This window comes from Prunus mume, linkage group LG2 (assembly GCF_029339155.1).
Source record: "Prunus mume cultivar Tortuosa linkage group LG2, ASM2933915v1, whole genome shotgun sequence".
NCBI lineage: Eukaryota > Viridiplantae > Streptophyta > Magnoliopsida > Rosales > Rosaceae > Prunus > Prunus mume.
The window spans coordinates 22,518,825-22,542,981 of NC_142699.1; the positions used below are offsets into that span (position 1 = coordinate 22,518,825).

Here is a 24,157-nt window from a genome sequence, read left to right on the forward strand (position 1 = left end):
AAAATCTAAAGAGTTATCTACTCAAATGGTCTTCAAACTTATACACGATCTACATTTTGGTCACTCAATTAAATTATTTGTTCAAATGGTCTATCTACTCTCAATTATTCGATCCATTGATCCTACCGTTACATTCTGTCAGTATTGCCGACGTTACATTCTATCAATGTTGCCCTTAAATGTAAGGGTAAAATTGTCCATAAGCCTCCTAAGTTCCTCAAATAGGTGATAAAGTGGTAATACATAAGTGATACAGTAGTTATACAATGGTGATAGAAATTGTTGTTTGTGTTTACCTTTGGTTTCTTGTTTTGTTTCATTTCTTCTATTTTTCTTTTTCTTTACTCATTTCTAGTATCCTAATTATATTTTACCTTTGTGTTGTGTTAAGTAAGTGTAAATTGGGTATAAGTTTGAGGACCCTAAACCTTATACTGAAAATGAAATAAAACTCTCTCTAACTCTCTCTCTCTCTCTCTCTCTCTCTCTCATTTCTAGTATCCTAATTGTATTTTACCTTTGTGTTGTGTTATATAAGTGTAAATTGGGTATAAGTTTGAGGACCCTAAACCTTATACTGAAAAATGAAATAAAACTCTCTCTCTCTCTCTCTCTCTCTCTCTCATCACCACCCTCAAGCTCCAACCCCCAAACCCATCCCACAATCACCCTCCACCCCAAGCCCCATGAACCCAGAATCGCAGCTCCTCCCCACCCTTCACCCAATCAAGCAAATACATAAAAAGAGAAAGAAAAAATATATTCCATAGACCCCCTCCCAACGAACCCAAAACCCCAAATCAACAACCACCCGCCCCAATTTCCCTTCATTGTTAAGAGACAACCACCCACCACCCTCCTCCCTACCCCAGAACCACCGCTCATCCACCAAAAAATATTCTCAAGACACCCAAAAATACAGCCACACCCAATCCACCCTCCCAGATTCCACCATAACAGAATCCCCACCCCACAAACCCCTACCCCCTCTTCCCCCATTATATTTTTCACCCACAAACCATAAAACTCATTATTGCAACCAACCTATAGATGCAAACAATATTTGAATTTTTTTATTTGTTTTCCAATTTGTTGGTTTTTGAATTTGGAGAGAGAGAGATAGAGGGACAGAGAGGAGGGCAAAGAGCGAAAAGGAGGGGGGAAAACAAAAGGGGAAGGGTCTATGAGGGAATGGGGAGAAGAAAATTGAGGGAGGGGGGCTCAGTTTGGGTCTCATGATTTTTTTTCTCTTTTTCTTCAAATTTTTCTAATTTTATATTTATTTTAACCATATTTTTATTTGTTAATTATGAAAAGTCATATTTACTCTAAAATTTGGTTAAATCTAATAGAAAATCTCATCCCACATCTATCCTACGTAGCAACAAAAGAGAAACTACTTTTTTTCTTTTTCTATTTTTGCAACTTCAACGAGAGGAATCCAATACCATAAATTGATCAAGGCACCCATGTGCCTTCTCCCTCAATCCTCTGCTCCCATTTCTTACGATTTAGTGGTGCAACAAGCTGGCTCCACCATTGTAACCTATCGTGGAGCTCAACACGTGCCGCCACCTTGGCCATTGAAGTCGGAGTAGTCATGTATAAACGAAGCTGCCGTTGTTGTCATCTCTCCCGCGCCGATGTCATTTGGTTGTATAGGTGTTTGGGCCAAAAATTGACACATCCAGCCCAAGGCCCATCAAAACAAGCATGGCTGATTTAGGCCTCACAGGCCCAACATAATAAGAAGAGGGAGTCCAGACGAATAGGGAACAATCCCACATGGCGACCTGGGATAAAGAGTCGCAATGGCGACCTCTGGGATAAAAAGTCGACAATGAATGACCTGCAGGATGAAAAAGTCGACAAATGGCAAGCTTTTTCCTGTCTTTCAGAGAAGGTAATTCTCCCAAGATAGATAAGCAAGTTACAAATCTGAGAGAGGATAAGCGAAAAGCGGAGTTTAAAAGAATCAAACTAACCATCACGGGTAAAATATAACAAGGGGCAGCTGAAAACAGGAAGTGATCGCCTATCCGAGAACCTATCTGCGAATTGAAGAAGAAGAGGAAAAGGGGAAAATATCTTTGCCGCCCAATAAAAAACTCAATCACCCTACTCCAGAGAAGAAAGCAGTTTTTCTATAAATACAAGAAGGAGTGAACAGGGTAGAGGACACTCAAAAAACCAAAAAATCAATCAAAAACAAAAACTCAAAATGACTTCAAAACACTGAAGCAACCAAAGCTCATTGAGCCAAGACACAAACAAACAACTCAACCAGAAGCTCACTTGAATTCCAAGTGAAAACCAGCTTTAGATTAGAATTCCCAAGGTTCAGACTTAGAAAATAAGTCATTCAAATTTCACAGTGCAGATCTCTAGCCCAAAGTCCTCAAGAATGACCATACGCCTTACAATTTGAAGAAGCGCGATTCGCCCACTCGAAGCTTCACAAGAAGCTTAAAGTACATTGAAGCTCTGCCAGAATCAACCTTTGGTATCGATTTAAAGTTGAAACTTAGCAATCAGAGTTGTCAACATTCCAGTCCAGCCGGACATTTCCAGTCCGGCCAGCGAGCTTCCCATCCAGTAAATGGAGTTCCAATTGTATCTTCATCTCTCTAGCATGAGTATTTATTGTTATAGTTTTGTAAAAGGCGATTCGCTAAAAATTTAAATTCCATCGATTACTGCACAAGCTTTAAATTCCATCAACCATTACGGCGAGCCTGTTTATCTTGAGATAAATTGTTAAAGTCCTCACCCGTCTGAGGCAAGAAAAGAACTTACTTGGGACATATTCCTCACCCAAATTCACAATCGTTTGTTTGCAGAAATCAGGTAACTTGGGGCACAAGTTATCTACTCCAAACTAAGTCTGCTAGAATTTTTATTACTAGCAGTGGCACGCTCGCACACCAAAGAAAGCGACTTGTCGACCAGTTTATGGTTCTCAAGCGGTGGGAACTTTGCCCTTCCATCACAGAGTAAGCGAAGCGGGCAAACAATTTGCACGCCAGATGGGACTTCTCAAGGTATACATTGTTCTTTACGGTCCATGAATCTGGAAGCTCTAGCGAACCCACACCACGACATGGAAATAAACCAAGTGGCCCTCGGGAAGGATTGGAATCGAGAGAAAGTGATGCGGCATTCAAAGACATGGCGGCCTGAGAAGCGGAGGTCGACCGGCTCGGAAGGATGAACGTCGAGGACTGCGTGTTACGACAAGAGGTCACAACACAAAGGAGCCAAGAGACCCTAGATAATATGGCACCATGATGCAATGGCGGTCAGCAGCAGTCGGGAAGGATCGGAGGCGCCATGGTGAATTCCCAATCCTAATGAGGTGGTCGGCAACTAGACCTTCCTATGGTCCCCACCAGATTGGCATGGCCATGTCAAGAGAATCCTCTCGGTGCCGCAGGGATGCGAGCGGGGAGAAATCGAGTGGACACGGAAGTGGTCGTTCTGGCCAAGAACGTATGGCCCCAATACGGCCGAAGTTCTGCGCGAGACAAGTCCCGCAGAATCGGCGGAACCTCGGCTTGTTCCGCGCAAGCGGCCCACAAGATCTCCCTATGGAAATTCTGCACAGCAGGCGGCAATATTATCCTGAGCCCGGAAGGATGGACCCTAATCCATTTCCTCCACCGCAAGAGGAAGGAGAGGCGGAGGGAAATTAACCTTATGCCAATAACAGCGAAGCAGGCGGGGCAAGCGGAGGAACCACCGACTGGAAGAGCGGAGGAGCACGGGGAAGAAGTTCTGCCTAGACCATATAGGCGAGAACCACGATTTGCTCGAGCAAAACCACGATTTGCTCGAGGCGAGACCACGATTTGCTCGGCCCGAGCGATTTGCTCGGCCCGAGCAGTGGATTTGCTCGGCGAGCGAGGACAAAACCTCCTCCCGTCAATGCTCTAAATGGCGTGGGGGCATTGCGAGGATGATCGGGAAATGATGGAGCTGAAGCCAGGAGGGGGAAAGGCCCACCTATAGGAAGCCATATCCACCTTACATCGATCAAATACCCTTGTCCCCAGGTTTTAAAGTACCAAACTTCACTTTATTCAACGGAGAGGATCCTCATGCTTCATCGATTGAGCATGTAGGCAGATTTTCCACCCAATGCATAGCCATAGAGAGTAACCCACTTTATTAAAGTTAAGACTTTTTGGGAACTCTCTCTCGGACAAGCTTTCACTTGGTACACTAACACTGCCACAAATTCTATTCAGGACTTGGGAGCAAATGGAGAGCGTCTTCCATGACTACTATTACAGATTGACGAAGTCACCATCGGTGACCTTGCTGCTCTCAAGCAGTGAAGATGAACTCCCAAGATTTTATAAGCAGTTGAGAAGCTCAAAATGAAGTGCCGCATCCCATCGAAGAAAGACACTTCATCCAAATGGCTCAGTGACCTCAAAATTTCTCTGAGGAAAAGATTTGATGGGATGTTGTTTGGAGATCTGCGAAGCTGGCGATAAAGCACCAAGCACGAGGAATTGCTCAGAGAGGAACATCGGAAGAGAAACTCTTCAAAAGGCACGTATTACAAATCCCCCTCTTCCTCAATACATATGATTGAAGTGGAGTCAGAAAAAGATGCAGAGGAATCGGAGGAGAGAGAGGTTGTTGTTGCGGAAATGGTAAAATTAAAGCATCCCATCAGTTGTAAGACCCTTACAAAGCCTCCAAGGGATCAAAAGCCGCCACCATTCACAGGAGGGTTCGTTCCAAACAAACCCATGCAGAACAAAGTATATTCTTTCGATCTGACCAAAGTAGATGCTTTGTTTGATGAAATGTTGCTACAGAAAGCAATAGAGACGCCTCACAGGATGCCCAAACCAGAAGAACTCAAGGGCAGACAGTATTGCAGATGGCACAATTCTTGGAATCATTCTACCAATAGTTGTGTTGTTTTCAGAGATGTTATACAGGAAGGAATAACAGCAGGAAGGCTGAAGCTAGCGAAAAGCCTCCATCCGTCACCACAGATCCTTTTCCCGCCACAAATTAATATGGTCAACCTAAATTGGCGAACGAAAGAGGGACGAACGACTCTGAGGTGACTCGGTGAAGCGAGAATAGTTTCAAAAGAGACTATGGAAAGACCAAAAGCAACCATTTCAATTTGGAATAGTGCTCTGCAGTGCAAGTGTGAGTGGTGGAGGTAACCACGGAAAACAGGATCTGCCCACTCCAAGTGTTTTTGACCGGATTGGAACCACACCCGAGATAAGGCGAGACAGAGAAACTACCCTAGGCTGTCAATCCGTGAGAAGAATGACTAAGCGCCCAAGGAAGAAAAATCAATAAGGTTGCCCAGTGATAAACCTTTGGCACCATCATTGAAGGCATGTGGTATTCTGTCGGGAAAAGTGGCGGACCAACAATGGGTGACGGAACCCAAAGGAGGAGGTTCGAGACAAGATCGCACATTCCTCAATAACGAGAAAACGCACAGTGCTTCCAGAGGCCAATTCGCCCAAAAAGGGAAAGAGCCGAAATATTTCCCAGCAGAACAAGCAATCTCAACCACGGAAGTTGGAAAGAGCAGAATCCTCGAAGAAACCTTCTATCCATTCTGCCTCCGCCTCAGAAAATCTACTTAAAACTCCCCGACCAGAGAAAAAACCGATCCTATTCCAGAAGAAGGGCAAGTAGACTGGGTTGAGGAGTATGAAGAGGAGCAATGGATTATGAACCATCTGCAGATGACCAGAATGCGCTCCTCGGAACAGAAGAACTAGGAGAATGGGCGGAGGAGTATGAGGAGAACAGATGGATTATGACGGAGGTGGATCACGAACCGAGGCCTTGGTGCGGTGGAGGACTTGTTAAGTCTGACCTAGGCATCAATATGGTGTTCATTCGCCAGAAAAGTTCAGGGCGTAGAAGGACAGAGAGCACTGCGGGCGGAGACGTATTTTCCCAAGAAAGTTTTGAGTGCGAGGTTGGCGAAGCGAAGAGGGCGAGCAAAGCAGACAGAAGGAACAACCCACAAGTTGGCTACAGATCGCTTTGCTTCTCCAAACCAACCAAAGAAATGGCAAACCACCTCAGACCCTTGTTTATAACAGCAAACTTTGGAGGTGTTCCTATTCCCAAAACTATGCTAGATGGAGGTGCAGCCATCAACCTTCGCCTCACAGAATCTTTGAGTAAAATGGCGAAACAGAAAGGACTTAATTCCAACCCGCCTGACCGTCACCAATTTCGCAGGAGGCATCACCAAAACCCTTGGGATCCTAGATGTGGATGTTATAGTAGGAAGCAAGAAGCTGAAGGTTGCATTCTTTGTGGTAGAAACTACCTCTACCACTTACAATGCATTACTTGGCAGAGACTGGATTCACCAGAGTCTATGTGTTCCTTCCACTCTTCATCAACAGTTAGCTTTATGGAATGAAGAAGGCTACATGGAGATAATAGAGGCCGATCCACGGCCATTTCTACCTTCTGCCATGTGTTGTGAGGCAAGGTACTATCATGATGACCTTGGTCCTTTCACCTTCTTTGGAGTCAACCAGAACGGCCGCCCCCATGGTGTCACGGCCCAGAGACTCATTGAAGAAGGTCTAACCAATTCTTTGGAGGATTGGAACAGACCTTTTGTCCTAAATTTCCATAGCACTAATGTCTAGTCCCAATCAACAAGAAAAGGATCGAGCTGCAATAATCCGGTCCATTACAAAAAGATTGTTGATATACTGCGAGGAAAGAAAGTTTTTTGAGCAGAATTCAGCCATCAATATGGCAGAATTCACTCATGAAAGCACGGAAAGTCAGGAGGAAGAAGAACTACAGGAGGAAGTGCTAGATTTTGCACCAGCCGCACTGGATGACTCTCTGCCAGAGGTAGAAGATCCTTTGCAGGAAATAAACTTAGGAACAGGGGAGGATCCAAGGCCTATCTTTATCGGCGCACTATTGAAAGAACCATTAAGGAGGAACTCGTTGCATACGCAAGAGTTCAAAGATTGTTTTGCTTTGCATTATCATGAGATGCCGAGATTGGACAGGGAATTCGTAGAACACAAGCCGCCAATCAAAGAGGATACCTACCGGTCAAGCGAGGCGGAAGAAGGATGTCCATGGACACAAAACGAAAGTCAAAGAAGAAATAGAAAGGCTGCTCAAGCGAATTCATCGAGCACCGCCATCTATCTTTGATTGGCTAGCTAACATTGTACGATTATAAAAGGAAAGCTGGGCGATCAGAATCTGCGTGGATTACGAAACACGAATGAAGCCTCTCCCAAGGATGAGTACCCTATGCCAATGGCGGACATGCTAGTAGATGGAGCTGCCCACAACCAGATGCTATCTTTTATGGATGTAGCAGCAGTTACAATCAGATTATGATGGCGAGAAGAAGATATCCACAAGACTGCATGTGTCCAAGGCATATAGGTGCTTTTGAATACAACTGTAATGCCTTTTGGCTTGAGAAATGCAGGGGCTACCTATCAAAGGGTAATGAATTCTGTTTTCCACGATATGATTGGACATTCCTGAAGTTTATATTGATGATGTTGTGATTAAATCACCAGAGGAGGGAAACCACATGACAGATCTAAGAAGAGCATTCCTAAGAATGAGGCAACATAAGCGAAAATGAACCCAAAGAAGTGCGTTTTTGGAGTTCAAGCGGGAAATTTCCTAGGATTCTTGGTTCACCAAAGATGCATAGAGATCGACAAAAACAAAGCAAGATCCATCATAGAAGCTTTGCCACCTAGGAACAAGAAGGAATTGCAAAGTCTCTTAGGAAAAATTAATTTTTTGAGGAGATTTATATCCAATTCTGCAGGAAAGATCCAGCCTTTCTCTTCTTTATTAAGATTAAAACAGGAACAAACCTTTAAGTGGGAAGAACAACACCAACAAGCTTTTGAGGAAATCAAGCATTACCTCTCAAATCCACCAGTTCTGTCCCCACCAAGGAGAGGCAGACCACTCAAGCTCTATATATCTGCATCAGAAGTATCCATTGGAAGTTTATTGGTTCAGGATAACAAGGAAGGAAAGGAACAGGCGGTTTATTACCTAAGCAGAACTCTGACAGAAGTGGAAAGAAAATATTCTGCAATTGAAAGACTTTGCCTAGCCTTGTACTTCACTGCTGTAAAGCTCAGACATTACATGCTGCCATACACCATCTATATCATTGCCAAAACAGATCTGATCAAATACATGCTAACAAGACCAATGCTGAGAGGCAGAATTGGAAAATGGACCTTGGCCTTGGAATTTGCCTTGATATGTTCCTCGAAAGTCGTCAAAGGACAAGCTGTGGCAGACTTCCTAGCGATCATCCCGGAGAGGAGATTGAAAATATGGACTCTTTAGACATAGCAAATGCAGATCTATTGACCAGAGCTCACACCTGCCTCAACAATCCTATCTACTCAGTTCATCTTGCACCTTGAAAGTTATACTTTGATGGATCAAAAACTGATGTAACTTCAGGGGCAGGAATTGTCTTGGAAGAACCAATTGGAATCAGACACTGCTACTCTTTCTAATTGGATTTCCAATGCACCAACAACAGGGCAGAATATGAGGCCTTAATCATTGGCTTAGAAATACTGGTAGAACTAGGAATCCAATCTGTGGAAATTCTGCAGGAGATTCCATCTTTGGTTTTGAAACAAATTCTTTGGGAATACAAGTGCCTAAGCCCTTCTTTGTTTGTCTACTTGGTGGCAGCTAGGAATCTTCTGACAGAATTCAGAGAAGCCACTTGGGAACATATCCCAATGGAAGAAAATTTTGCAGCCAATGAATTGGCCCAGGTGGCAACAGTGTACAAATGCCCGAAGATTGTGTACAAAGAATCATCGGGTAGGAAAGAAAAGCTTACCATCTGTTCTGGCGAGGGATGGAGATAGATGTCAATTCTGCCACAATCACTGAAGATGATTGGAGAAATCCTATCATGACCTATCTACGATATCCAACTTTGCCCTCTGAGAAAAGAGTCAGAATCATGGCTTTAAACTACCTTATGTGGAATGAAGATTTGGTCCGAAAGAGCAAGGATGAGGTGCTTTTAAGGTGCCTCGGAAAGGAAGAATACATGAAAGTTATGGGGGAAACCCATGAAGGAATCTGTGGAGCACATCAAGGTGGGAGAAAAATGTGCTGGTTAATTAGGAGATATGGCTACTTCTGGCCAACCATGATGAAAGATTGCATTAACTATTCCAAGGGGTGTGAATCTTGTCAAAGACACGGTCCAGTCCAGCAGGCTCCATCAGTTCCCATGAATCCAGTGGTAAAACCATGGCCCTTTAGAGGATGGGCAATGGATCTCATTGGTAAGATCTATCCAGCCAGCAGCCAGCAGCACTGCTTTATCATTGTTGCCACAGACTATTTCACTAAGTGGGTGGAAGCCAAGGCTGTTAAATCTACTACATCTCAAGAGATCATCACTTTCATAGAATAGCAGATTATCCAAAGATTTGGCATCCCAGAATCAATCACAACTGATAGAGGATCCTCCTTCATATCCGGAGAAATGCTTTGGACATGGCAGAGGCATTTAAATTCAGACTGCTCCAATCCACTCCTTATTATGCCCAAGCCAATGGACAGGCAGAATCAAGCAACAAAGTGATCATCAACATTATCAGGAAAATGCTTGAGAAGAATCCGAAACAATGGCATGAGAAGCTGTCAGAAACTCTGTGGGCATATAGAACTTCAAAAGAGAAGCGATCGCATGACTCCTATCGTTAACCTACGGTCATGATGCAATTCTGCCTATGGAGATAGCTGTTGATCCCTCAGAATTGCTCACCAACATGACTTAGTAGGAGAAAACTACTCCCGGCTATGCTGCTGGCTGGAAGGATTGGATGCAGGCGAATAGACACTCTCAACAAACTCTGGCAGGAAAACAGTGTATCAAGGGCCTACAACAAGAGAGTCGGGACAAGAGTTTTGAAGAAGGGAGATAGTCGGAAGGCGATTCGCCCTCGGAACCCATGTGGCTGGTTATGGAAAATGGTCGCCTACATGGGAAGGCCCTTTCATAATCAATCAGATCCTCGGAATGGGGGCATACAGGTTGCAGGATAGGGATGAAGAAGTTCATACGGCCCCAATCAATGGCAAATGGTTAAAAAAGTTTTATCCAACCATGTGGGATGCGCAGGCTATACAAACAGACCCTGGGATAGACACAAGATTACACTAGAAATCTTTTGGTTCCTTTCAAAATTACCCTTGTTTTCTACTTCTGTCTTTTAAGTTTGCCCCTTTTTTGTTGTACTTCCACTACTGTCTTTAAAGTTTGTCCTTTGTTTCTACTTCTGTCTTTAAAGTTTGTCCTTTGTTTCTACTTCATCTTTGAGTTTGTCCCTTTGTTGTACTTCTACATTTTTAGTTAACGGAGAATTTACCTCGTGCCAATTTAATGGCCATGTCATTTAAGTCAAACCGTTCCAAAACGATTCAAACTTAAGGAGGCATTGTTTGGGCCAAAAATTGACACATCCATTAAGGCCCATCGAACAAGCAAGGTGATTTATGCCTCACAGGCCCAACATAATAAGAAGAGGAGTCGGACAGGAAGAGGAACAATCCCACATGGCAGCCTCGAGATAAAAAGTCAGACAATGGCAGCCTCGGGATAAAAAGTCAGCAATGGCAGCCTCTGGGATGAAAAAGTCGACAAATGGCAATCGCCATAGAAGGAGTATTGAAGGGTTCGTGACATCAAGAAGAATGAAGATTAAATCCCTTATATATGTATATCAGAGATTTTTCCTGTCTTTACAGAGAAGGTAATTCTCACAAGATAGATAAGCAAGTTACAAATCGAGAGAGGATAAGCGAAAGCGAGGAGTATTGGAAAAGAATCAAACTAACCATCACGGGTAAAATATCACAAGGGGCAGCTGAAAAACAAGGAAGTGATCGCCTATCCGAGAACCTATCTGCCAGAATTGAAGAAGAAGAGGAAAAGGGGAAAATATCTTTGCCGCCCAATAAAAAACTCAATCACCATACTCCAGAGAAGAAACAGTTTTTCTATAAATAAAAGAAGGAGTGAACAGGGTAGAGGACACTCAAAAAACCAAAAAATCAATCAAAAACAAAAACTCAAAATGACTTCAAAACACTGAAGCAACCAAAGCTCATTGAGCCAAGACACAAACAAACAACTCAACCAGAAGCTCACTTGAATTCCAAGTGAAAACCAGCTTTAGATTAGAATTCCCAAGGTTCAGACTTAGAAAATAAGTCATTCAAATTTCACAGTGCAGTCTCTAGCCCACTGAAGTCCTCGAAGACCATACGCCTTACAGATTTGAAGAAGCGCGATTCTGTCCCACTTAGAAGCTTCACATGAGCTTAAAGTACATTGAAGCTCTGCCAGAATCAACCTTTGGTATCGATTTAAAGTTGAAACTTAGCAATCAGAGTTGTCAACATTCCAATCCGGCTGGGCGGTTCCAATCCGGCCGGGCGGTTCCAATCGGCCGGATATTTACAAGCGAGTTTCCCATTCGAAATGGAGTTCCAATTGTATCTTCATCTCTCTAGCATGAGTATTTATTGTTATAGTTTTGTAAAAGCGATTACGCTAAAAGCGATTTAAATTCCATCGATTCTGCAAAGCAGTTTAAATTCCATCAACCATTCGGCCAGAACACTGTTTATATTGAGATAAATTGTTAAAGTCCTCACCCGTCTGAGGCAAGAAAAGAACTTACTTGGGAGATATTCCTCACCCAAATTCACAATCTTTTGTTTGCAGAAATCAGTAACTTGGGCGCAAGTTATCTACTCCAAACTAAGTCTGCTAGAATTTTTATTGCTAGCAGATGGCACGCTCGCACACCAAAGAAAGCGACTTGTCGACCAGTTTATGGTTCTCAAGGCAGTGGGGAACTTTGCCCTTCCATCACAGGAGTAAACGCGAAACGGGCAAACAATAGGGAGGGAAGAAGAAGAAGAAAAAGGGAAACGAAAACTCCACTATGAAAAAGTTGTATTTACCCTTCCTATTCTCCTCAAGTGCAGTTCACATAACTAAAACTCATAGCAAATGAATAGTAGACCAATTCACTAAATAATAAAGAGTTGGTGGACCATTTAAACGAATAATTTAGTTGAGGGACCAAAATGCAACTCGGGTATAAGTTTGAGGAGTATTTGAGTAAATAACCCATTGAAATAAATGGGAAAATATGATTTTATTATTAAGCATAAACAACCTATTTAAGACAAAATTATCTTGATCTGGAAATATACAAAATAAAAAGGGAGTTTCACTAAAACACTCAAAATGGGGGTTGAAATTATAAAAAAAATCCAAGCACTATTTAAACATATAAACACACCTAAAACCCATCATTACACACACTCAAAACCCATTTATAAACACACCCAAAAAGTTAATTTTGGGGTTGATTTTGGGTGTGTTTCTATGTTTAAATAGTGCTTGAATTTTTTTATAAATACATGTCTAGAATTGAATTTATTTATAAATTTGTAAAATAAAAACCCTAAACACTGTCAGACGGGTCACGATATATAAACCCAGTGAATTGGACGATTGGGCCAGACGACGAGTACAGATTGATAGGGCTGGAAAACAATGAAACCCTAACTCAGCCCAGAGTCCAGAGCCTCATCCGTACCTCAATTACCACATTTATCCTTATTTGAATGGCCCAACCCCCAATCCTTAGGGCAAAAGCGTCAACCCAACACATTTCCATCAAATAAATATCCCAAATCCCAGCTCCCTCGATCTTCTGTGAGCCGCCGAAACCCTAGGTGAGCGAGAGAGAGGCGCAGAGAGAGAGAGAGAGAAATGACGACCCGATTCAAGAAGAACCGCAAGAAGAGAGGCCATGTCAGCGCCGGGCATGGTCGTATCGGCAAGCACCGCAAGCATCCTGGAGGTCGCGGTAACGCCGGAGGCATGCACCACCACCGCATCCTCTTCGACAAGTACCATCCGGGGTATTTTGGTAAAGTTGGTATGCGCTACTTCCACAAGCTCCGCAACAAGTTCTACTGCCCCATCGTCAATGTCGACAGGCTCTGGTCTCTTCTCCCCCAGGAGGCCAAGGACAAGGCCACCAAGGACAGCGCGCCGTTGATCGACGTCACCCAGTACGGCTTCTTCAAGGTCTTGGGAAAGGGCGCTTTGCCGCAGAACCAGCCGGTTGTGGTCAAGGCCAAGCTCATCTCCAAGACAGCTGAGAAGAAGATCAAGGAAGCTGGTGGTGCTGTTGTGCTCACAGCTTAGGTTTGGGTTGATTTTGGATTTTTGTCTGTTAGGGTTTTGGATTCAGTTGCTGTTTTTTTGCTTTTAAATTCTGGTTTAGACTCTTGGGCTACATTTATGTTATATTTTGAAAGTTTATCTAGCGGATATTTAATTAATGCTTGTTTTCAGATGAATGGGCTTTGCTTCATATATGCTTTTGATATGATTGTGGGTTTGTTTCATTTTTGGTATTGGTAGAGTTTTTGTTCGCGCTGCTTAATACATTTTTGTGTGTTGTGTTTATATGATGTGAAAAGCATAATGTGGCATTGGTCGCGCTGAACTAAAATCTGTTTATCTTGTTGTGAATGTTTGGATTTTGTATCGATCTAATGGATCAAGGTATTTGCAAATGTGCGATTCGATTGGTTTCGTTTCGTTTCGTTAATATACCTGTGGTGTTGAACGTCCTCAACTTTATTGCTAGTCATATATACACTTAGTTAGACTTGAGTGCTTCTGGGGTTGTGACTGGCTATGTGCAAGTTTTGGTAAATTTTATCCAACTTCTGATCAATTCCACTATTGTTGTGGTTAGTGTATGTTCTTAACCTGTGCTTGCTGTTGCATTTTTCATTTGTTGGTATTATTTATTAATTTGTTTAAGGGTTTCGAAAGCAAGAGGGAAGTCAAATCGAACTTGCTAGCAGTTGAATCATTTATTGAATGGTCTTAATCTGCATTTGTGAATTTTCTTAGGCTTTACATGTATATGACATTGTATTGGTTACAAATTGGTTGAAAGGGTTCTAGAGTAGTGTGCTGCCTTCATTATTAGGTGAATTTTGGCAAGGTTTTTGGGTTGTTGTGTGCTGATGAACCATCTTAAATTTTGGGGACAGCGGCTTCTGCTGTTTGTATGTTGTTTTTTAAAACCATATTTCATATGGCGTTCCAGAAGCAGTTTCTATGTGCTGCTTTTTGATATGGGTCGTCGATAGTTTCATTTCCTTCTTTATCTGTGTTTTCTTTAGCAACGAAAATGGGAGTAGACTCTAAAATCGATCATATATGAATGAATTCAACTATGAATGTCATTATCATATATTGCAATTACACTATCATCCCTTCCCCTGCCACTGATCTTCCGGCCCATCCACATAGGTCAGGCCGATCCGGTACTCAAATTTATTATAACTCAAAATCTCCAGTGAAGGACTAAGCTGCCAATTGTTGCAGAAGATTGATCCTTACACTGAAATGAAAATGGCATTCCGGTGGAGCCATATTTCTAGAAATGACTGTCCTTCGTAATTAATTTTTGCCAACCTCTGCACTCTGTTTAATCTCGAGGTTCAAATTTCTACTTTGTTTCCACCGTTGTTCTGTTTGTCATCTGTGTCGACATGCCCTCCCCATTTCCTTATCCTATCTTCAGCTATGGAAGCCTGCGTTTCATGACAGATTACGTCTCAGTTTACAGTGTATTATCATTCACACATTAGAAAATACGACACGAAGTCTTGTTCACTACGTTGAAGATCTGTAAATTGAAAGGCCCTTACCTCCTTGTTCCAGTTGGTTTTATAAATCATCACGAATAGGACGCAAGTCTGAAGGACTGTCCCCATCAGCATCCCAATCCAAATGCCCTGAAAATGGAAATGAAGTGTATAATTATATTTTGCCAATTGGCTAATATATATAAGTAAGAAATACTAGATCGAAAGCTGGAAGAGGGCTTATTAAGAACTCGCCTTAACACCCCAGTCAAGCTTGTAACCCATAATTAGGCCCAAGGGAACCCCAATTACATAGTAACAAGCTATGTTCACATAAGCCACTGCAGCTTGCCATCCAGCTCCAATGGCTACCCCAGAGAGAACAGGCTGGATGTTGTTTATGACAATGCAGGTTGCTAGCAATGGTGTGAGCTGCTTCACGAGAGCCTTAACCTCCGAGTCGCTTGAAAACAAGGCGGGGTACTTGTCCTTGAAGATGATGAGGATGAGCGAGAGGAGAACGCCAATGAAAAAAGAAGTCACTACGGCCACCACTAATGAGAACTTTGCTGTTCTTGGGTGAGCTGCTCCGAGTTCATTTGAAACTCTCACACTACACACAAAAGTATTTGATTTCAATCAGATTGACATTTTTATTTTAGGGACTTGGGTATGTATTTGTAAGGCTTTGGCACTGACCTGATTGCTGCGTTCATGCCCATAGCAATCATCACCGTCCATCCCAATATGTTCATGCTGCAAAGCAAATATACCACAAGAAAATAATGATTGACATGTCGCTCAATTATATATGCGTGAGTCAATTCATCATCTTCGTGACACCAGAAGTGTAAAAAGCAAAAAAGTGTCTGTCGACTTTTCTTCATATGCACCTCGCGGTGGGGCAAAACACAAATAGACTTGCGTAAGAGACAAAAAGTTGATGTAACGATAATAATATCAATATATAATGTGGGCCCTAATTAATTGGGACTTTTTGTTGGTGGTTTCCAACTTCCATCATATTTCAACGAATACGATTTCTTAATTAATGAATGGGGCCAGACGAAGAAAGAAGCACTGACCATATGGACAGGCCATCCACGGAAACTTCTGCATTCTTTAGATACCCCGCAAATAGAATTAGTGCCATAAAATACCACACTTCCAAACTGCACCAAATTTAAACAAAGATCAAATCAAATGGACTTGTAATGCCAAATACTCATGTGGGATCTATTAATTTATGAATATAACAAGGAGGGCTAAACCCCAACACAAACACTAAACAGCAACAGATCTAAGAGTAAAAACTTTACGCAAATCATTAAACATTAATTGTCTCAGGAGATGAGAGAGGGAGTGGAGGTGGGTCAGAGATGATGTAGCTTGAGGCAACTCCTTGTTGATGCCGAAAGGCAAAGGGCATAATAAATTCAAAGTACGCAAATGTAGCGGATCAAGGAAAAAGTCAAAATTAAATATCTGATGTGGACATGGGTTTGAGGCTTTTGTGGCTAGAGTAGGCGGTAATTACGTTTCGGACCAAGTGTGGCTTGAGTGGATCTTTGATATTTTAGCTAGTGATGTAAACCTAACTATTCGTTTTCAATAAAATTCTCTTCGCTTTGGTAAAGAAGAAGTCAAAATTAAATATCTGACGTGGACGTGGAACCCATGTAGAAAATTAACATAAAAACCCAGACACAACTCTCTTTTTGTTTGTTGTTGTTGGGTAAATAAAAAGTTTTTTTTTTTTCCAGACATGGCTTAGCTATCGTGATTGTGGATTGTGTATGACAATGTAAATTTGTTGTTTTTAGGGAATTACATGCAAAGTAGAGTTAATTATAACTTGTTTTTATTTTCCCTTTTCGGTTACTTTTCTTTTTTGTCGAAACGGGGGAATTTTTCGGTTACTTTACTTTGCTTGTCGAAATAGGACAAGCAATGTAATTTGATGTTTCATGTGTTTCATGCTGATAAAGAAAATAAAAAGAAAAGTTATTTAATTATGTTGCTGTAAAATTAATTAATAAATAAAAAGCGGTGAAAGTGGCGTTAAGTTACCAGAGCATGATTGCAGATGCGAGAGACAGCTTCACAAAACTCCAAAGATTCTGAAAGGCCTTCCACGAGAACCCAACCCAAGCTCGACCACAAGTCCCTGAAAAGATGTAAACCAACTGTGCCAACACGATGAGCCACCAAGACACGTTCAACACCACGGCCCCACCCACCAGGCCCCAACCGAGCTTCAGCATCAACAGCCAGCTGAGCACCGTGTGCAGAACCAGAGCCGCCGCGGCTATGGCCGCCATCACCATGATCTTGCTCTGCGCCTGCAGGAACTTCGCTATCGGGAAATTCATGGCGTACGCGAACAGCTGCGGTATCATCCAGATGGCGAACACTCCCGCCGCCTTCGATATGTCAGCGGTCTGCCCTATCAGCCGGAGCAGCTGTTGGGCGAAGATGTATAGAAAGCACAAGACCACGCCGGTCGTGTTCAAAATCACCCATGACCTCTGCATGTATATCCCTAACATGTCCAGCTGTCCCGCCCCGAAAGCTTGCCCGCACAGCGTCTCCAGCGCACTCCCCATTCCAAGCTTAAATTATTCAAAATTTAATTTTATATCAGAAACTGCGGCTTTAATAGTATTTCTCATTTCTTCAGTGACAAACTGACAGTGAGTTAGTAGAAAGGGAGGGTTACGTACCATTACGCCGAAGGAGAACCCGGCGATGACGGAGTTTTCAATGGAGACGGCTGCGAGCTCCAAGGTACCGACCTGGCCGGCGAAGACTTGGGTGACGGCACCGAGGGAGTACTGGCAGAGGGAGGTGAAGATTGCGGGGCCAGCGAGGTACCACAGCTTCTTGGTTTCTTTGTAGAACTCGCGGAAGAAGTCGCGGAAGCCGAGGATGGGAGAGATGTCGTCGGCATCGGGAGCGAAGGAGGCGTTGGAATTGAAAGAAGGGTGTGCGGTTGCAGGGAAGGACTCTAGGTGGTCATGTAGCTGATCACGATCAGCATCACCAAACTCGTCTCTCGGCGACAGAAGTGGCTGCTTCTTATCCTCCATAGATGAGGAAGACTCGGGAGAGAGAGAGAGAGAGAGAGAGAGAGAGAGAGAGAGAGAGTTATTGTGGTGTGTGTTGTGCGTTTGGTTAAATTCTTAGGTGGCGAGAGAATAAAAAGGGGACTTGTATAGCGGCGATGGAATCCAACTGCATGGAATTTGTGCATCAATTGGCTCATATGTGCTCAGCGGTCCGTTTTGGAATTTTTTTGATTAATTATATTACTAATTAACTTACTTAGACCGTGTGAGGAGGTTGTGATTATGAGTATGGCCTAAATCAAGTTATACCTCGCCCTTTACTTAGGTGTGAGAGGAGGTTGTGATCATAAATGGAGATTTTGTTTGGTATACCTTACAGTCTTCCTTTGTTTATGTTCAGTGAGAAAAAGACACCTTTATTTTTTCTGTAGTCAAAGTTTTCTGTAGATCTGTATAAAAATATATATAGCAGACCAAAATCTATTGAGGAGATAAACTTTGGCAGACTGAGACGAATAGTTTGCTGTTTGCCTCAAGAGAAAAACCAATGGGTTGCTGTTTCAACTGTGTGGCGTGGATCTTTAGTAAAATTGGAATGGATGAATTTAGCTGATCATATTATTCATTACCCGACCACATGCAGCAGCAGCAACATACAAGTATTGAAACCTACGCCAATCTTGGCTTTACTAACAATTATTTTTATTTTTTATACGGAATATATATACGTCCAAGACCAAGAAGATGATGAGTGACATAAATATATATGCATGAAAATTATAATTTCATGAGATCGTGGTGCTTGCTCTTCTCTCCACGTTATATGTATATGCCACCCCCCAACCCCTTCTTATATATTTTTGGATATATATTATACAGCCTTCCAACTCAATATAGCTGCTTGTTTTTGGATAAAATCAAATCAATAATAATATATTATGTGAAAATATTATCATGCGTATCATAGCGTTATTTTGCTATCCCATCGTCTCATGAAAGTCTTTATTGTTGTTGTGTATACTTTATAGTCAAATATAATGATTGATTGTGTTGAATTCCCTTTTTTCTAGGGAATGTAAACACATTACTGTATTATTTATTTCATAAGGAAAATAATACAGTAATGTGCTTACATTTGCGTAATAGCTATGTTGACAACTTGACGTTGTGCATGTATTGTAATTATATTCAATATTTAATTCTTCATTATATTTGGAATTTTGGAGCATCTCATCGTCTAAGTGTACTAGACGAGGGCGCAAGACGAGACCAGATGCTTAAAAATATAATGTGCCTGCAGCAACATCAACATCAAATATACATGTATTAATATATTTATTGGTAGATAGACAATAAGGCAAGGAGAAAAGATTCAAAAGCTTGCTTTCTTTCTATTTTTAATCTGGATGCTACCAGTCAACCCATAATATCGCTGTCGTTGTTTCTACTTTAGTTTTTCTTTCTCAAGAATGGTAGTTGAGTTGAGTTGACCATTAACGTCATATCATATGTATCAAATCGGAGGCCAAATTCGATACCAACGCTGAGGCCGCAATTTCTTAGACCATCTACGGGAGAGGTTATAATGAAAAATTTAAAGTGAGGAGGCTATTTGAGAAGACCGATCTTACTATCAAAATATTTAAAATATTTAAGTTCCATAATTTCTTTATATTTATTGATGGTGAGATTGGCCTCCTCAAATAAACTTCCTCACTTTAAACTCGTTATTATAGCCTTCCCGAACCATCTACAATGGATTACCAATGAACTGAGTCGGAACCTCACTTTGAGCCCAACACATGTTTGTGGGCCGGCTCATTAAAATTTGTTTGCAAAGCCTATTCCTATTGGTTTATCATCAAAAACTTTTATGGAATGGAAGTCCATGGAGCGGCTAAAAGTTTGTTGGCTTGGCTTATGACACCCACGTTTTTGGGAAACAAAACTCTCCTCTTTTCTTTAGGCTTTAACAGAACACTCCTCTTTCCTTAAGGAAACAAAACAACAACAGGTTTCCTTTTCTTTGCGTGCGCTATAAAATCCAGAGAAGCCACGAGCTACACAAAGCACACTCTCTTCTTTCTTCTCTTCTATTCTCATACACTGTTTTACGGTTTCGCCGCCGCGGCTTTTCTTATTTTCTTCGCCACTTCCAGAATCTCCACCACCACGGCGTCCGTACAAACAGCGGAGCAGCAGAGACAATGGAGAAGATAGAGTCGGATTTGAAAGAGTTCGAGTTGAAGCAGAGGAGCCTGGCCAGGGCGTACGATAGCATACATGCGCAAGCTAATTCCTTCGTCATCTTTACGGTGCAGTGGAAGGACCTTGAGGACCACTTTGAGTCGACTCGGCACTCGCTAGAGGCCCGCTTCCGAGAACTCGAGGCCCGGGAGGAGGATATCGGAGTCCGAGAGACCAAATCGGAACCCAAAGATTGGAACTTTCGCTCCGAGATGGAGGCGAAGGCCGGCGAGTTGCGCGGCCTTAGTAAGAACAACTTGCATTCGCTTTTGTCATTGATTGAGTCATTGATTGAAGAACACAGCGATGAGGTTCTTGTTCAGGAGAAGCTGTTGATGGAAGTTGAGAAGTATGTTAGAGACAAGGAGATGGAGTTTTATTCGATTGACAAGCGTGTAAAACAGAGGACGAAGAAATTGAATTGGGTTGAGAAAGTGGAAGAGAAGTCGAAATTGGCCGAGTCTAAGGAGGGGGAAGTGAAAGGGTTTCAAGAAGCATTGAACAAGTACGTTGCGTACATTGAGTTGAAAAAGAGGCAATTGAATGAGATTCTTGGGTCGATTGAGAAGCACAAGAAAGAGTTTGATTTGAAACAAGAGCTAATTGAAGCAACGAAAAGATCGATTGAGGAATGTGACAAGGAGTTGATATTGAAAGAGGAGAAACTTAGGTTGATTCAGAAATCGTTAGAGGAGTGCTCTAATACACTTGAATCGAAAGAGAATATGATTGGGGAAATAGATTTGAAAGAAAGAGATTTTGGTTTGCTTAAGAAATCAATGGAGGAGCGGTCTTGTAAGCTTCAATTCAAAGCGAGGGAACTTGAATTGATTGACAAGAGGGTCAGTGAACGCCTCAATGAGGTTAAGTTGAAAGAAAAGAATTTGGATCAACTCCAAAAAGCGATACGAGATGGCGAGAAGCACTTGGATAAAATGTCTAAGGGACTTCAAATGAAAGAGTGTAAACTTCAAGACCAGGCCAAAGAGCTTGCATTGAAGCAGAAAGAAGTTCATTCGATCAAAAAATCTACTGAAGAGCACACCCAAAACCTGATATTGAAAGAGAGGCAACTTGAAGACCAGGCCAAAGAGCTTGAACTGAAGCAGAAAGAATTTGATTCGATAAACAAATGCAGTGAAGAACAGACCCAAAACCTGAAATCGAAAGAGAGGCAACTTGAAGACCAGGCCAAAGAGCTTGAACGGAAGCAGAAAGAATTTGATTCGATAAACAAATCCACTGAAGAATACTCTCAAAACCTGAAATCGAAAGAGAAAACTAATACCCTTCATTCTCAAGTGCAGATTGAGCAACTGGAACATATCCCTTCCAACAATGCCTTTGTTCCTTCTTCTGCAAGTAATCAATCTAGCATCAATAGGGATGGTAGAGGCTTGCAGCTGTTCGTGAATGAGCAGTTGAAGAGAATTGCTTTAGTGGGTAGTGAAATCTCAGCTGTTCTTGAGGCCTCATTGGACCAAGCAAAATTGGTTTTGGATGCAATGCAAGGGTTTTACCCCTCAAATTCGACTCTAGGCAACAGGGAATGTGATTTTGATTTGGGAGTTATTAGGAGGAGTTGTATTCTTTTGTTAGAGGCTTTAAGAAAGTCTCACCGCAAATTAATCCTCATGTGAGAGAAGAAGCAATTAAGTTGGCGGATGACTGGAAGGATAAAATGACGGTGGCAACAGAGAATTGGTTGGAGATTTTGGGTTTTTTGAGGCTTGTTACTACGTATGAAATCACGTCTTCTTATGATGAGAAGGAGCTTCGAAGTCTTATTGCTTTAGTTGCTGAGTATGAACAGGCAACTGAATTATCCCAAGCTCTTGGTAGCACAGAAAATGCATCTGCCATCATCATTTGTTCCCCTGAGAAACCAGAATCTTCACTGGCCAAAAATGCAGCAGCTGTTTCTTCTCCGAATCTTCAACTAACTGCTACCACAGATGCAAGGAATTTGCAGGGGTTTCTACATGAGCTTGCGAGAGGGAATCATTTAATACAGAATGAAACTTTGGCTGCTCTTCAGACGTCATTGGACCCAGCAAAATTTGTGTTGGATGTGATGCAGAATTCCTTTGCTCAATACTGGGGAGACAGAGATGTTCCTTCTAAAGAAACTGTCATGTTGAGTTACATTAACCTGTTGGAGCAGCTAATGGGTGTCTCACTGCATGTTGGACTTCATGTGAAGGACGATGCGGAAAAGCTAGCTATCCAGTGGAAAGCAAAAATGGGAGCTGATACTCAAAATTCATTGGAACGTTTGGGTTTTTTGCAGTTTATTGCTACATATGGGTTGTTTTCTACCTTTACTAGAGATGATATTGCACCGCTTCTTGGGAGAATTTCTCAGGATAAACAGACTCGAGAATTATGTCAGAAACTCAGGTTTACAAATAAGATCCCTGCACATTTTATTATGAATCTTATTGAAAGGAGGAAACTGCTTGAGGCTGTAAGGTTGATTTGCACCTTCAAGTTCATTGACATTTTCCCCCCAGTACCACTCTTGGAGAAGTATGTGGAGAACAGAAAGAACTGGAGGTGTAAAATTTGCAAGAGAAAGAACTCACTAGATAAAAAGGATAAGGTTTTAGATAATGATATTGCTGATTTAAGAGCTGTGATTCAGTGCATCAAAGATTGCAAGCTCGAGTCTGAATACCCATCCGGGAACATTGAAATACAAATAGCAGTGCTTGAGAAAATAAAGGAGGATCGAAGAAGACGTTCAGCAACATCTCTTGCTTGCAAAGTTGGGCAACAAGAGCAGAAGAAATCTCTTCCCTCCAATGTTGAGCAACAAGAGCATAAAAATTCTCCAGCCTCCAAGATTGAACAACAAGAGCAGAAGAAATCTCTTCCCTCCAATGTTGAGCAACAAGAGCAGAAAAATTCTCCTGCCTCCAAGATTGAACAACAAGAGCAGAAGAAATCTCTTCCCTCCAATGTTGAGCAACAAGAGAAGAAGAAATCTCTTCCCTCCAATGTAGAGCAACAAGAGCAGAAAAATTCTCCTGCCTCCAAGATTGAACAAGAAGAGCAGAAGAAATCTCTTCCCTCCAATGTTGAGCAACAAGAGCAGAAAAATCCTCCTGCCTCCAAGGTTGAACAACAAGAGCAGAAAAATCCTCTTGCCTCCGAGGTTGAACAACAAAAGCGCACATGGGATCAACTGCATCAACAGCAACAGCAACAACAACAACAACATCAACAGCAACAGCAACAGCAACAGCAACAACATCCAAATAAATTCCAACGAACATCAGGATCAGCTGCTACACCATATCGAATGCCAACTTCCACTCCTGACTACTATCATCAGCATACAAGTTTGCCAACTTCGCAGCATGGGAATTATAGACACCCTGGGCAGTTTGGTATGCCAATTTGGCAGTTTGGTATGGCTGCGGCCAACCAATATGGAATTGGTGCTAATTGGGGACACCCTGGGCAGTTTGGTATGTATGCCAACAATTACGCAAATGTTGCAATGCTGCATTCTGGAATACATCAGCCGTATCACTTCACCCCCAGCCCTCCTACACATGGCCCTTATCAACCCAATAGCTAGTATCAACTGCGTGTGACTGCCTTCAGATACAGCAGATACAACAAATTCTTAATTTAAACAACGTCTTTGTATAATCTTGATATCTCATTATTTAGTTTCTTAACTACTGACTTTGTTTTACAAGGTATAAAGGCAATAAATAGAGTTCTTACAATGATATTATTCTTTGGTATTAATATGGATTTTGCTGCTTGTATTGTTCTAAGGGAGAACGCTAGCAACATTCTCTTTAACTTTTTTTTTGGGTCTTCTCTATTCTCCTCATAACATGTGTCACTTTCTCTACACATAAAACAATATCATTAATACATTGGAATGTATCTTTTGTTTCCCAAATTTACCCTTATTAAATGCATTGGACAAACTAACTTTTATTTCCACTTTTAAACAAAAAAATGGCTTTTTATCACAAAACATCCCTGACGTTTGAGAAACTATCAAATTGCATCCTTAAAGTTTTTTTTTGTACCACTCATGGTCCCTAACGTTAATATAGGTG

At 42.0% G+C, this 24,157-nt stretch overlaps 3 protein-coding genes across 3 annotated transcripts; 2 read left to right on the top strand and 1 right to left on the bottom strand.

The window, feature by feature from the left end:
* Positions 1 to 12,774: 12,774 nt before the first annotated feature.
* On the top strand, positions 12,775 to 13,431 carry LOC103321851 (large ribosomal subunit protein uL15x). Its single transcript, XM_008223695.3, has one exon. It carries the CDS (start codon positions 12,854 to 12,856, stop codon positions 13,292 to 13,294), a length of 441 nt encoding a protein of 146 aa, XP_008221917.1. The 5' UTR covers positions 12,775 to 12,853; the 3' UTR covers positions 13,295 to 13,431.
* Positions 13,432 to 14,304: 873 nt separating this feature from the next.
* LOC103321852 (protein DETOXIFICATION 29-like) lies at positions 14,305 to 17,972 on the bottom strand. The gene is made up of 7 exons (XM_008223697.3): positions 17,481 to 17,972; positions 16,828 to 17,369; positions 15,843 to 15,929; positions 15,457 to 15,513; positions 15,013 to 15,370; positions 14,821 to 14,907; positions 14,305 to 14,703 (listed from the first exon to the last, which is right to left on the bottom strand). Exons 1-7 carry the CDS (start codon positions 17,844 to 17,846, stop codon positions 14,611 to 14,613), a joined length of 1,590 nt encoding a protein of 529 aa, XP_008221919.2. The 5' UTR covers positions 17,847 to 17,972; the 3' UTR covers positions 14,305 to 14,610.
* Positions 17,973 to 19,849: 1,877 nt separating this feature from the next.
* On the top strand, positions 19,850 to 23,830 carry LOC103321923 (uncharacterized). Its single transcript, XM_089047429.1, is given in 2 exon segments — positions 19,850 to 21,671; positions 21,674 to 23,830. Coding segments are annotated over 2 exon segments (3,624 nt in total). The 5' UTR covers positions 19,850 to 20,032; the 3' UTR covers positions 23,659 to 23,830.
* Positions 23,831 to 24,157: the final 327 nt, after the last annotated feature.

What these genes read in the sequence shown, in the direction of transcription:
- LOC103321851 (XM_008223695.3), top strand. Translation starts at nt 12,854, where the DNA reads ATGACGACCCGATTCAAGAAGAACCGCAAGAAGAGAGGCCATGTCAGC.
- LOC103321852 (XM_008223697.3), bottom strand. Translation starts at nt 17,846, where the DNA reads ATGGAGGATAAGAAGCAGCCACTTCTGTCGCCGAGAGACGAGTTTGGT. An exon ending in GCATCTGCAATCATGCTCTG is followed by an intron (nt 15,930 to 16,827) that starts GTAACTTAACGC and finishes AATTTGGTGCAG; the next exon opens with TTTGGAAGTGTGGTATTTTA. An exon ending in AGCTTGACTGGGGTGTTAAG is followed by an intron (nt 14,908 to 15,012) that starts GCGAGTTCTTAA and finishes TTCCATTTTCAG; the next exon opens with GGCATTTGGATTGGGATGCT.